General features: G+C 52.3%; 1 protein-coding gene and 1 non-coding gene across 4 annotated transcripts; both read right to left on the bottom strand.

The window, feature by feature from the left end:
- Positions 1–87, bottom strand: TRNASTOP-UCA (transfer RNA opal suppressor (anticodon UCA)). Its single transcript has one exon. It is a non-coding gene; the product is annotated as a tRNA-Sec (tRNA).
- Positions 88–2,942: 2,855 nt separating this feature from the next.
- RTN2 (reticulon 2) lies at positions 2,943–11,098 on the bottom strand. 3 transcript variants are annotated; one of them, XM_019754850.2, is made up of 10 exons: positions 10,820–11,098; positions 9,169–9,213; positions 8,581–9,045; positions 8,218–8,475; positions 5,800–6,007; positions 5,325–5,463; positions 5,117–5,186; positions 4,945–4,991; positions 3,714–3,772; positions 2,943–3,438 (listed from the first exon to the last, which is right to left on the bottom strand). In XM_019754850.2, the coding sequence occupies exons 1-10, from the start codon at positions 10,851–10,853 to the stop codon at positions 3,357–3,359; spliced, it is 1,407 nt and encodes a 468-aa protein (XP_019610409.2). In that variant the 5' UTR covers positions 10,854–11,098; the 3' UTR covers positions 2,943–3,356. The 3 variants fall into 3 exon arrangements, with proteins under 3 accessions (XP_019610409.2, XP_019610407.2, XP_074170238.1); XM_019754848.2 differs by lacking the exon at positions 10,820–11,098 and adding an exon at positions 9,663–9,751; XM_074314137.1 differs by lacking the exons at positions 8,218–8,475; positions 8,581–9,045; positions 9,169–9,213; positions 10,820–11,098 and adding an exon at positions 7,515–7,636.
- Between the last annotated feature and the right edge of the window lie 1,722 nt (positions 11,099–12,820).

Genomic DNA, 12,820 nt, shown 5'->3' with positions numbered 1-12,820 from the left:
CGCCCGAAAGGTGGAATTGAACCACTCTGTCGCTAGACAGCTACAGGTTTGAAGCCTGCACCCCAGACCACTGAGGATCATCCGGGCAGAACTTGGCTTTCCACATACAACTATATAAAATCCAATAATATATATCTTTTTAACTTATGGTTTTATATCTTGCCCGGGTGTAAGATTGTTCATTTCAATATTTACATTTTTCCAGTCGTCTATTATGGCATATAACTCTCCAAAATGTTATATTTGTCTCGCATGGCATGAACCATCTTCGCTTTGGAAACCGTCTTATTTGCATAGCGCCGCGCATTCTGGGAAATGGCTCCTGAGACCCTGGCCCACTCGCCTGTAGCTGTCACATTTTTCCAAGTGAGAAAACAGTGTTTTAAGAGAAGAGACTCATAATTCGGCCTTCGGTAGCCCCTTCTCTGAAAAATTCGAATTTGAGTGAGTGGGTTCCTGCTAGAGTCTGGTGTAACCAATTCACGGAGGCTTCGGCGGGCAACTGTAGGGCTGGTGCGACACCTGCTGTTCTTCTGTGGAATTTCAGCGAACCACGGAGCTCCACGTTCAAATGTTTATTGAGCGCGTACTGAGTCCCAGGCACTGTCCTAGCTGCTGGGGATGACAGAAATTCTGTCTTCATTCACCTGAGACACTAGAGCTCATCCATTTCTGCACCTGAATTTTATGGCCGGGGAAGCTGAGGCTTAGAAACGGATAGTACTGTGCTCCGCTTCACAAAGCCTCCCTCCCCCGGAGGAATTGAACCTGTGCCATAATAATTATTACCAAAAAGGTGATCCTTTAATAACCTAAGTCAGTGAACCTTTGACAACAATATCATTCCCTGACATGAAACTTTTCCATAGCTCCCATATCAGAGCTCTCACCACGGCCTTACAATCCCTATAATCTAGACCCTTTCACTCCTCTGACCCCATCTCCTATTCCCCTCGCCTCATATTCTTGACTTCCGGCATAAAGGTCTTCTGCTACACACACCAGGCATACTCCCTTCTCAGGGCCATTGCGTTTGCTGGTCCCCTTTGTCTGAATCTCCTTTCCTTTACATGTTCATATGACTCACTGCCTCCCTTCACTCTGGTCTCTGCTCGAATATCACCACTTAGTAAGGACTTCCCTGACCACCCAGTTTAAAATAGCAAGTCCTGTTACTCTATCTCCTTACCCTTCTGGCCTTTTCTCCATCACCCTGATCACCACCTGCCATATTCTATGTCTGTTTGTTTACTCTCTGTCTGCTCCCACTTGAATATTAGTTCCATAAAACTATGGACCTATGTTTTGGTTCATTTCTGTGTACCTAGTGCCTAAAACAATGCTTGAGCACATAGCAGATGCTCAGTAAATGTTGTAGGATGAATGAAAGAATGTTATTACTATCATTTACTGAACCTGTTTCTCCATCTGGAAAGTAAGACTAGTACAACTGACTTCGCTGGAGGAATGGTAATGAGCAGATAGGTATAAAAGTCTGGCATGAGGCCAGGCAACGCACTCAATAAAGGTTAAGTCAGTCTATAACCTGTTTCCTGCCTGTGGGGGGCAAGGATGGGCTTGGGGGCTTTAGCCATTCCTGGACCCATAATTCTAACCAGTCCCTCTTCTTTCATTCTTTGATATAGACAAATGGACACTTTGTCTTATGGAAAATGTGAATAAAAACATCTTTAGGAAATTTTGCTCTTTTTTTAAAATTTGCAAATTTAAAATAGTGTCTCTGCTTAGCAAATCCAGGTTCAAGAGAAGCCCCTGAGCTCTGTTTCTTTTAGTTAGATACCTACTTCTAGGCAATCCCTATATACAAATTCTGGGGCTGTAACTATTACTCGTATAATTTCATTCTCTATCTCCTAAAATGTGATGTGCAATGCTAGAGGCAAGTGAGATGATTTTAGGTGATGCACAAACAAACATTTTAAATGAATAGTTTTGTGTTTATTTTTACTGTTATCTTCTATTTCTGGCAAGCAATACCAACTTCCTTAGTGGTGAAGTAATATTTCCTTTAAAAAGACATTTGTTTTATTTCTTTTTAATAAACCGATTTAAAGAAAAGTATTAGGTAAAGAGCTGAACAGGTGATATAATGATCAAAAAGCTCGTGAGGGAATGACTGAGATTTGGGAAAGCACATTATAGATGACAATACCAGCTTCTGTTTTATTATATGCGAAGCCCTGTGCCAACAGGTTTACATGTAGGTATGGTTACAGCGACACTTTTCCGTTTGAGGAAACAGGCTTCAAGAGGTGAAGTCGCTCAACGTCACACAGCCGGCAGGTAGTAAAGCTGGGATTCAAATCCAGGTTTGTGGATCTTTAGACCTCATGGTCTCTCTGGGCCTCAGGTTCCTCCCTCAGTTTATAGTTTAGGAACCTGAGGCCCAGAGAGGCCATGATGGTCCCAAGGCAATTGGAGAGAAGTGGGTGGATGACAGACGTTTGGGAGATAGAAGAGACCTGGCTTCGTTATTGATTAGATGTAGGGGTGAGGGAATGGAAGTCCAGAGCCAGACCTGGGTCTCAGGCCTGGTGACAATGTGGGCAGAGAGGACATCCCTGAGTTGGAAATCAGGTAAGACAAGTAAGAGGTTTGGGTGTGTTTGCGGGGGCAGTCATTCAGAACGCAGTTGGACACAAGAGTCTAGGACGCTGGTGAGATGGCTGCATAGCAGGCAGTGTAGTAATAGACTAGTGATGTCTGCCTTGAGCACAATATTGAAGGGGGCTGCCAAGTCTTGGTTAGCTCTGGTATGGGCAGTCTCTTACCGTCCTCCCCTCAATCATTTCATAATCTAAACAGATGGTTGATGGGGCTTCTGCAGAGATGGGGAAGGTTCCTCCTTGAATGTCACATAGGTGCTTTTCGGTGAGGAAAAGTGAAAGCTGGAGGGGGCTGGAAGCACAAGAAGCTTTGGGTTTTTCACAGAAGTCTTTATTACAGTGTAAATCCAAGCTCAGGCCTCCCCTGGGCCCCATGCAAAGCCCCCGCGTTGGGGCTAGTGGCGTCCCAGAGACACCAACCCCTCACAGCGCCTCCAGCGGCGGGGTCACGTAAGTACAGGGCGGGTGCCCTAGCTAGGTAACTACAAGCCCCAGCAGGCCCCGTGGCCAAGGTGCCTCGTCTTTCCTGGATTCCTAGAGCAGAGCCTCATGGGAAATGTAGTCCTGGCCGCTCAGGCAATTTGCGCCAACTCCCTGGTGTGAGTGATCCGGACACCCGCCAGGAAATGGCTCAGGCCGAGGCGGGAGGAGGGCGGGAATGGAAGGGTGGTGGCGGAAGGCAGAGGGTTGCAGGGGTGGGGGCAGGCGTCCCGCAGGTAGACACCCTTTTCATTCAGCTTTGGTTTTGGATCCGGAGACTGCAGCTGCTGCTGAGGCAAGGGCTCCGGTCCCTGGGATCTTAGCTCGAATCCTGAGGGAGAAACAGGTGGAGTCAGGAGGTGGGGAAAGAGACAGGGTAGGTATCTGAAAACTGAAGGGAAAGCTAGATGGAGGAACTAGCTGAGTGCCCCAAGCCAGCCCCTGCCCTCCACCTAATGGCCTGCGTAGGAATTGTTTGGCACCCTTCTTCGAGAAAGGGGCATTCAGCCTCAGGATATTTAAGGACAGAATGGTGGTGGAATGTGGGGGGGTAGTTCCCAAGTTTCCCTCTTTCTCATCGCATCCATTGCCACACTATGACCTTACTTAGCTTTGATGTGGCTCAACTGATTGGTCACCAATCCCACATACTGGTCGATCTGGGCCTGGGGAGACCAAGAAGGGGTGAAAGGAGAGATTAGAGGGGGTTCCTCTGCCTAATTCAGGAGGCTGCTTCCTCCCTAACCTCCAAATCAGGAGTTGGGGGGAGTGGCCCACCACTTCACTTTCAACTTTAAACCTAATAAAATACCCTTGGAACTCAGAAATTCAAGTTGCAGTGTCATTCGGGCCATGCTCTGTGTGGGGAATGATGTCAGGTAGACACACAATAATTTGCTGGTGAGTCTGTGTCCTGGGCATGACTGTTAATCTTTGAGTGGTGTGTGTGTGTGTGTGTGTGTTTAGGGGTGTGGTGAGGGTGGAGGCCATTAGTGTTGGCTGTCATTGATTTAAATATTAGTTTAATTCAGTGTTAGTTGACTTTGAGCATGTGAGGAAGTTAGGACTATCTCTCTGGCAGGGACATGTATCATTTGGTTCTCGGCTGTACTGGAAAAGGGAACATCAGTCCATCTGTCTGTCTCTGGATAGGATATATGTCACTTGACATTTCTGTCAGTGTTTTGGGCAATAGTCATCCACCTGATTTTCACTGAGATGCCAGTCTCTGGCAGTTTCAGTCAGTTCACTTGTTTGGCTGGGATAGTGTCCATCAGACCCAGACTATGTGTAAGGATAGATGGCATCAGTCTGTCCATGTGTCTGTCTGTAACAGGAATATGTGTTTATCAGTTTCCGGTGGTATAGGGGGAGAAGGCATTCATCTGTCTGCCTGTTTCTGGCTAGGATGAGTGTTGTTCCATTTCAGGCTATGTCAGGGAAAGACAACATCAGTCAGACTGACTCTCTATAGCTAGTACATGTCTGTCAGACCTTGGATCCACTGTCAGGGAGAAGCATCAGTTAGTCCACCTGCCTTGGGTTGGGGCATGGCAGTCAGATCCTGGCTCTGTCACGGGACACCAATCAAACAGCCTGTCTCTGGCTGTTGAAACATATTAGTTACACTCTAGCTGCATTGAGGTGGAGGCAGCAGCCAGACCACCTGTGCCTGGCTGGGACATATGTCAGTCAGACCCTGACTCTTTCAGGAGTGGAAACACCAGTTGGTGCTTCTGTCTCTGGCTGGGACATCCATCAATGGGACCCTGACTGTAGAGGGTAGGCCACCCATGTTTGGCTGAAATACTGCCAACTGAGGCCCTGTCATACTCACCTGGTGCTGCCGATACAGCAAGGGGACGGTGAATAAACCAATCACTCCTGTGAGCACAGAGACAGGGATCAAGGTTCTCCCAAGAGATTAACAGTTCCATTTAGAGCCCCGTCCACCACCAACCCCGATGACCCACCTCCTCACCCAACCCTCCGCAGTCTTCCCAGCTCACCCAGAATGAGAAGAGTCAAACCATTGAAGACGGCACCCACGAAGGTCAAGATGTAGAATAGAAGGGCCAGCTGGGGGTGAGGGTCAAGGTCAGCAGAGCCTACAGGGCATTCCCCAGGCTGTGAACTTACCCAGAAATGACCGTCCTACCCCCAGGGGCAGGAAGGTGAATGTTGGGAACCCAGGAAGGAGTGGGGGATTCAGGGCACCTTGAGGGAGTCCACGAGGTCTTCTACCAGGAAGAAATGCCGCAGCTGGGTAGCTGCAGAGACCACTTGAGAGGCAATCTGCTGGGACAAACGTTCTGTCTGTTCCCGAGTCAGGGTCAGGTCCACATCCAAGTAGGCCCTGAGAGGACAAAAAGATGTGAGGTGACTCAGTGGGTGGATGGGGCCCAGGCTAAGGGGTATGGCTGGGATGAGGGCAATAAATGGGGGTTGGGCGAAGGCCAGATGTAGAGGGTTAAGGTCAAGGTCAGGGTCAGTCGATGGGATCAAGGATTAAGGGTAAGAGGTTAGGATCAGAGGTTAGGGCTGGAAGTGAAGCATCAGAGAGCAGTTTATAGTCAGGATTGGGATCGGGTTGGAGTCAGAAAGAGAAATAGGATGGGTCGGGGCCAGGATCATGACTTAGGGTCAGCACTAGCATCTCGACAGAGTCATGGTTAGGGGCCTGGGTTCTCACTGAAAGGGGTTGGCACCGTCCCCCCGGTGCACAGCATGCAGCACTTTTCGGTAAACCCTGAGAGAGATGGTGCCACAGAGCAGCAACAGGGCGACATGGGCTGCCACAGACACGATGCTAAAGTGCAGGAGGCACAGCAGGGAGACCATGAGGCCTGTGAAGATCACTCCTGATGTCCTTGTGTCCTTCCAGTACAGCAGGTCCACCACTGTGGAGGAGGCAGGCGATCAGGCTGGGGTTTGGACCTGGCCTGGCTGACCTCTTGACCTCCCATTTCCTGTCTCAGGGCTGAACCATGACCCCATGACACACCTCTCAGCCTTTACCTGATCTCCAAAATTTTAGTGTCTTCTTTTATTCTGTGTTTGCTTCCCCTCTCCTCTAACTAGAAAACTCAAGTTAAGCATCTAGCAAGTTCCCTTAATCTTAACCCTTACCCATAGATTACGTGTGGACACACTTTTTGGTCATTATTTATGAAAAATGGAATCATAGATACACTTTTCTACATCACGCATATCTCACTCTACTTTCCCTCCTAGAATTCCCTGCTAGTCATCAGGAATAGCTCTTAATTCATTCTTTTTAAGGGCACCATGATATTCTGTAGTGTGGCTACACCATCATTCATTTTATTCAACTGTGTATCTATTGTTGAGCCATTCACTTTGTTTCCTACTCTCTTTTCCCCAACAGTGCCACAAGCATCAGCCTTCTACATATATTCTTACCTCCTGGAGGTTCTATTTCTGAGATAGAATTCCAGGGGTGGAATGTCATAAATATTCCCAGAATGCTTACTAGCAAGACTAACAATGTTTATTTCCATGTGCAAAGTGAAGGTGGTGATCTTTTCCCAGCATCCTGCCCAGCAATGGGTGTTATTGTTCATTTTATTTTTGGCCAATCTGACAGGTGTGAAGTGGTATCTCCTTGATACCCCTACCAACACATTTTTCTCAGTACTAAATGTGTTAATAACACCATCCTCCTTCTTAAGCCCTAATTCAAATTTCTAATCCTTTTCTGAGACCCTAAACTCACCTCCCAAGCCCAAACCGAGCCCTGATTAGTGACCTTCCCATTCCAGCATTTCATCTCATCCATCTAAACTTTAATAGCCCTCCCAATAATCCGCACCCATCTGAACCCTGAACCAGGCCAGTAGTACCCTTCCATTTCTTTCCAGACCCTCTCCAAACTCTAACCCATCCCGACCGGTCCTCTACAGAGTCTGACTTCCCTCACGTCTGTATCTTCCCTATATACACTTTCCCATCTACCTCTAACTAGGGCAGGCCTCCCCTCCACCCCAAAGCGCAGGGCCCTGCCCTGCAGGCTCCCCGAGGCACGCGCCAGAGGGTGGGGGAGGGGCCGGGTCGCCTGAGGCGGGGGCTAAGTTTAGGCACGCTGGGGGGAGGGGGCCTCGCCTGCAGCTGTGCTGGCGCGTCCTGCTCCTGAGTGACAGCACCGCCTGGGCCTGAAGATGGGGGAGGGGCCTCCCTGCTCTTAGGCCCCAAAGCCCCATCCTGGGGGGAGAGGGCACCCCACGCTCCCTCCACGCCCTCCCTAGACACCCCCAAAGCCCCCAACCCCAATCTGCAGCTCTAGGGAATCTGGGACCCATATGAAACATCCCCCCCCAGAGAGATAACGAATCTGGTTCCCTTTCCGCTGTCCCCCAGCTCCCGTTCCAGCCCGCCCCGCAATCCCACCTTTACTCCCCATCTCTGCTCCGAGTGAGAGGCTGCGGACACCGCTGCTTCTCGGGGATTTCGCCCACTTCAGTGGAACCCGGAGGGAGGGAGTAGCGGGGCGGGCCCCTTTGTACCCAGCCAATGGCTCTCCATAGAGGTGGGGTCACTTCCAAAAAGGGGTGGCTCTCTTTGTAAACAGCCAAAAGCAGTGATGCCTATAACCAACCCTTGGCCGTTCGTGAAGGCTGAGAGTATTTTAAAGTAAGGCGGGGTCTATTTGTCACCGGTTAATTGATGCGGTCAAGGAAGAGGAGAGTTTTTAAAAGGCGTAGAGTTTACTTATAAATGTCCCAGGGCCACATCCAGAAGAGAACCTTATTTCTTCAGGGATTTGGCCTGTCCAAAATCAGTCTCTAGGGGGAGGACTCCAAAAGAGGGATAGATTTTTAGCAATCAGCCAATCCTAATGCTCGCAGGGGAGCTAACTTCTCATGTGGCGAGGGGGTGGGGGTGGGGGGGGACTAGTATATAAAAAGAGCCAAGGGCAATTTAGATTATGGGGAACATTTTTTAAAGGGTGGAATTTATGTCTAGCCAACAGCAATACCTCCTCCCTTCTCCATTCTCCTTGTTCCTTGGCAAGGTTGGTTGGTCCCTTTAAATTGGCAATCCTCCCACCCTTGCTGTGGTCCAAAAGAGCATCTTCACTCAAGCAGTTTACCTAGAAGGTGTAGTTCCAATGTGAATTCTGATTGGTCCGTGCTAACGAGGCACTGCCCCGTGATTGGCTCCCGCTCCAGCTGCCGCCACGGCTCTTCTTCTTTCTCGTCCAGCGAGGGCTCATCAGGCCAAGAGTTCGAATCCCGGGATTCAGGTGGGGTTGGAGTATGAGTCTGGGGGGTCCCAAAGCCAGGAGTGGGCTGTGCAGTCAAGACTTCGGGCTGGGAGGGCTGAGCGAGTCCGAGTTGTAGGTCCAGTTCTGGTGCATTAGAGAGATAAGGCAGTGAGATTTCATCTTGGAGGTGCTCTGCAAAGAGACCACCCACCCCTGGTGACTTTGGTCCCAGTACCTCGGACATCTCACCTTTCCTAGCCTCTGATCCGTTGGGCTCCTCGTCTTCCAGCGGGGTGGAACTACTGGTGGCAGAGTCCTCCGGCTCCCCGGCTCCCGGGGCCGCCCAGCCCAGCTGGTCTAGCTGGAGCCCCAGGTCCTCCAGTGGACGCTCAGCCCGAGGGGCAGTGTCAGGGTCACCGCGGCGCCGGGGCTCCGGGGACTGGCTCAAGCTGGGGATGCTCTCCAAACTGTCGCCCAAGCCAGGTTGCGGGGGCAGATCTCGCGGTTCCGAGACAGAACGGCCCTGGGGCCGGGGGCGGCGTGCAGCTGAATCCCGGCGCGCCCCGGCGCCCACCACGCCGCCGTCAAAGGCGATGTAGGAGAAGGTGAGCTCCCGGGGGGTGCTCCAGTCCTGGGACGTGGTTTCTTCCTCGTCGTCCTCCGAGAATTCCCGGGCTGTATGCAGCTCCCGAAAATCCGAGTCGTCGTTTCCTCCTTTAGTGAGCAAAGGAGGGCATTAGCTCCTCCAAGCAGGACCCTGACGCACTCTCCTCAAACCCCCTACCTAGCTGTGAGCCCCCTTCAAGTCTCACTCTCACATCCTTGCCCTCCACTTACCTTCCGTGGAGTCAGGGGTAGAGGAGGCTGTAGAGGGAGCTTCTTCTGCGAGAGGGAAAGAATCGAAGATTCTTAGAAGCTTCCTGTTAGAGACACTGAAGTGTGCCAGTCCTGGGAACTTGGATGGTCCGAATTAAGGAATCTTAGAATGTCACTGCTTTATCTTAGAAGTTCAAATCCAAGAACCTTAATCTTAGACTCTTCAAATTAGGATTTTTTAGGTTTCTGTTCATTCTTTTAACAACCATTTATCGAGCCTATGTACCAGGCACTGTTTTAGACCCTGAGGATACAACTGCGAACAAAACAGACAAAAATCCCCGCCCTCATAGAGCTTACACTCTCTGAGGGAGATAATAAACAAATATATGGTGTTGGGTGCTAAACATATGGAGAAAAATAAAGCAGGGTAAGGGAAGAGAAAGTGAGAGGGTGTTATTTCAGACAGGGTGGTCAGAAAGACTTCTCTGATAAGGTGACATTTGAACAGAGACCTGAATGAAGTGAGGAATCCATGCAGATATATAGAGAAGAGTCTTCCAGGCAGACGGAAAAGCTCAGTGTAAAGGCCATGAGGCAGGCACTGTTTGGAACATTGTGGAACAGAAAGGTGTGAAGGTGTGACTGGAGCTGAGTGACTGAGGGGAAGGGGGTGGGAGATGAGGAAAGAGAGATAAAGTGGGTGGAGATCATGTAGGGTCATCCTTTGTAAGCTGAGGTAAGGACAGTATCTTAGAATGTTGAGATGGTACTCTAAAATGTTGAAATAACAATTTTTAGAAATTTGGCATCTGGACTCCCCAGATATGCAAGTGGCTAGATCTGAAAGTGTTGAAATCCCCAGCTGTCAGAACCATGGGAGTGTGGGGCAGAGAATGTTAGGCAAGGATTCTTAGAGCCCTGGGGTCAGAGATCGCGAGGATTAGACACAGCGTTCCCAATTGTAGAATCTAGCCCCTCAGAGCTAGCTTTGGGCTTTGCCTAGCAGAGATGCTCAACACCGTTTGGAAATTGAAATCTGACGCCCCACACCCCTACCTCATTTCCTCAGCTGGAGAATCGGAGGCTGGGAGTCAGAGGCCCTGAATAGAGTGGGTCTCCTCCAGGATTACTAATAATCAGTGGTAAAGCCCACTAAGGAGCCAGGAGTCTTGGCTCCAACCCAGGGATGGCTGTTTCCCAGGGACAGAAGGTTGGACATTTTGGGCGAGGTCTAGGCTGCCTGTGAGTCAGGGCAGAAAATAGAGGTGGGATGCGAAGGTGGGTGATGGGGGTATCAGACTCCTCTTCTCCACCATGGCTCTACCCCTCCATTCAACTGCCCTCCCCGCCGGCTGCGGCCAGCACCAGGGCGAGGGGACAGCTCCCCGCGTGTCCTCATCCCCCGGCGGGGCCTGCCGCACATCCCAGCTCCCAGCGCGCCCCCACGCCAGCTATCTCAGTGCCCCCCAACTCCGCCCGGTCTCACTCAGGTCCTTCGGGTCAGGTCGCCCCCGTCGCCGCTAGAACGCGGGGGGGAGGGGAGAGCTTTCTTTGTCTCCTCTGCCTCCTCCCCCATCCCGGCTCTCACACCGCGGGACGAGAGGATTCCGGGGAGGAGCCTAACCGGGCCTCTGAGACCCACACCAGGCCTGAGTCTCCCCCTACTCACTGCAGTGGGCGAAGACCGGCAGGACCTGCCCCATGGCCCCCCTTGGGCCTGCATCGGGACCCCCGCCCACTCCGGCCACGCCGCCCTGGGCCTGGGGCCGCGAGCACTCATCTCCGCCGCGCCCACGACGCTGCCGCCATCCTCGCCGCCTCCTCCTCCTGGTCTGTTCCAGCAGCAGTCGCCGCCGCCGCCGCCGTCCTCAGTTCGGCTTGGAGGGGGCGGGCGGGGCCGCGGTGGGGAAGGCACTGCAGCGCGAAGCTGGGGGCGGGGACAGAGGAAAGCGGGGCGGAACCTGAGGGAGGGCAGGGGGCGGGGAAACACCCTGGGGCTCGCGTTGAGGGGCGTGGCTTTTCTACCAGAGGGGCGGGGCTAGAAGAGTAGGCTAAGGGGCTGAGAAGGCTTGGAAGGCTGTCAGAAGGAGAGTAGGGTGAAGCTCAGGGTAAGGTGAAGACCTCTGGGAGAGAATGGTGAAGGTGCCCAGGCGGAGAGGATGGGGGCGTGGACCTCAGAGTGGATTGGGGCTAGAGGAGGTATTGAGGAGAGGATATAAAGATTCTACTTCTCTGAGGTGGGATCTAAGTCTAGATTCTCAGAGGGAGTGGAAAGAGGGGCGGGAAGAAAGGACCTAGAAAGTATTGAGACAAGGGGAGGAGCTCAGACGTGGGTGGAGCTTAAACCAATTTAGAATTACGTATCAGACAGTTGGGCGGGGCTAATCAGACAGGAGCTAGAGGCGAGGCCAGACTGGGAACATTATAAGAAGTTGAGGCTGTAGACTTGAATGGGTGGGCGGGATCTGGAAAAGAAGATGCAGGGAAGGGGGGCGAGACCCAGAGGGGAGGGGTTGAACCAAAAAAATAACGGATTGAAAGATTTTGAAAACGGGGGCGGGACCACTGAAGTGGGCGGAGCTTGGACCTAGCCGGGCTGGGGACTGGAAGCCAAGAGTGTAGGGTTGAGAACACGGATTATAGAGTTCGTGTCCTTGCTTGTTCTGTGACTCAGTTTCTCCTTCGGTAAGTAGGAGATGAGGATGTAAAATAGTGGTAAACGCTAGTTTGCTACTATTATTTTTCCCTGACCCTGATCCCAAAACTCTCTTTGAAAGAGCAGGAGAGAGGAGACACAGGAGTCCAATCTCTTCTAGTGACTTGACTTGAGTGCAAGGCAAGGGCATAGGAAGGAGATTTCGGTGGTTTAAAATCTCACAGTAGAGGGAGAGGCAGGTGCAGAGGTGGACATTTCCTGATCCTAGGGCCAAAGGTGGTGGGCCTTGCCCGTCTGCTAGAGTGTCTTCTCTGGCCAGCTCGTAAGGAAGAGGAGGCGGAGGAGGAGGAGAAAGAGGAGGGACGCAGAGCTCCCTACGGGCCTCGGTCCCTCCTGGACGCACCACGTTGTGCCCAGAGGCCGCACCGGGGGTGCGGCCAGCGCTTCCCGGCGAGCGCTGCGCAGGGCTGGCGCACGCACATTACGCTTGGCTCGCGCTACCTGGGCTGCCCCCCGAGATGGGCTTTCTCCGCTGTCCTCGAAGGCCACGGTGGGGCGCGAGCCTCCCTCTTTGGCGCGCGCCACCTGCCGGGCCACGTGCTGGAGGTGTTGGGCCCAGCTCCTGGTGAGCCGCAGGGCGTGTGCCGGGCGCTTCGCCTCGCCTTTCTGAGTGCAGACGCACGCCTCCGCTCGCTCTGGCCCCACCTCGAGCCGGGCGGCTCCACCGCGGTGGCGTTGCTCATCTTCCCGAGCTTTCTGTACTAGGCGCTGTGGCGTTCAGCCCCGAGGACCGTAGGCCCCTCGGGCCTCCGAAACGCGAGCGCATCCATGACTTGGGCGGCAGCATCTGCCGCCGGCGCCTGGAGGGCTCTCTGGCAGTGTTGAGAGCACAGGGAGACTGCCTACAAAAAGGCTCCTGAAAGGCCCCCTGAGCTGCAGCTCTTTTCCGCGGAGCCTGAGGTGACCGTCCTGGAACGGCGGGCCAAGGATGGCGTGTGGGACGCGAAGTCTGGA

This window comes from Rhinolophus sinicus, linkage group LG11 (assembly GCF_036562045.2).
Source record: "Rhinolophus sinicus isolate RSC01 linkage group LG11, ASM3656204v1, whole genome shotgun sequence".
Lineage (NCBI taxonomy): Eukaryota > Metazoa > Chordata > Mammalia > Chiroptera > Rhinolophidae > Rhinolophus > Rhinolophus sinicus.
Note: the sequence above shows the minus strand (reverse complement) of the source record. Positions and strands in the feature narration are given on the sequence as shown.

Coding starts and splice junctions, on each gene's coding strand:
- RTN2 (XM_019754848.2), bottom strand. CDS start 9,741: ATGGCCTTTACACTGAGCTTTTCCGTCTGCCTGGAAGACTCTTCTCTA. Junction 4,992..5,116: donor TTTGACTCTTCTCATTCTGG/GTGAGCTGGGAA, acceptor CTGTGCTCACAG/GAGTGATTGGTTTATTCACC. Junction 3,439..3,713: donor TTGAGCCACATCAAAGCTAA/GTAAGGTCATAG, acceptor TTTCTCCCTCAG/GATTCGAGCTAAGATCCCAG.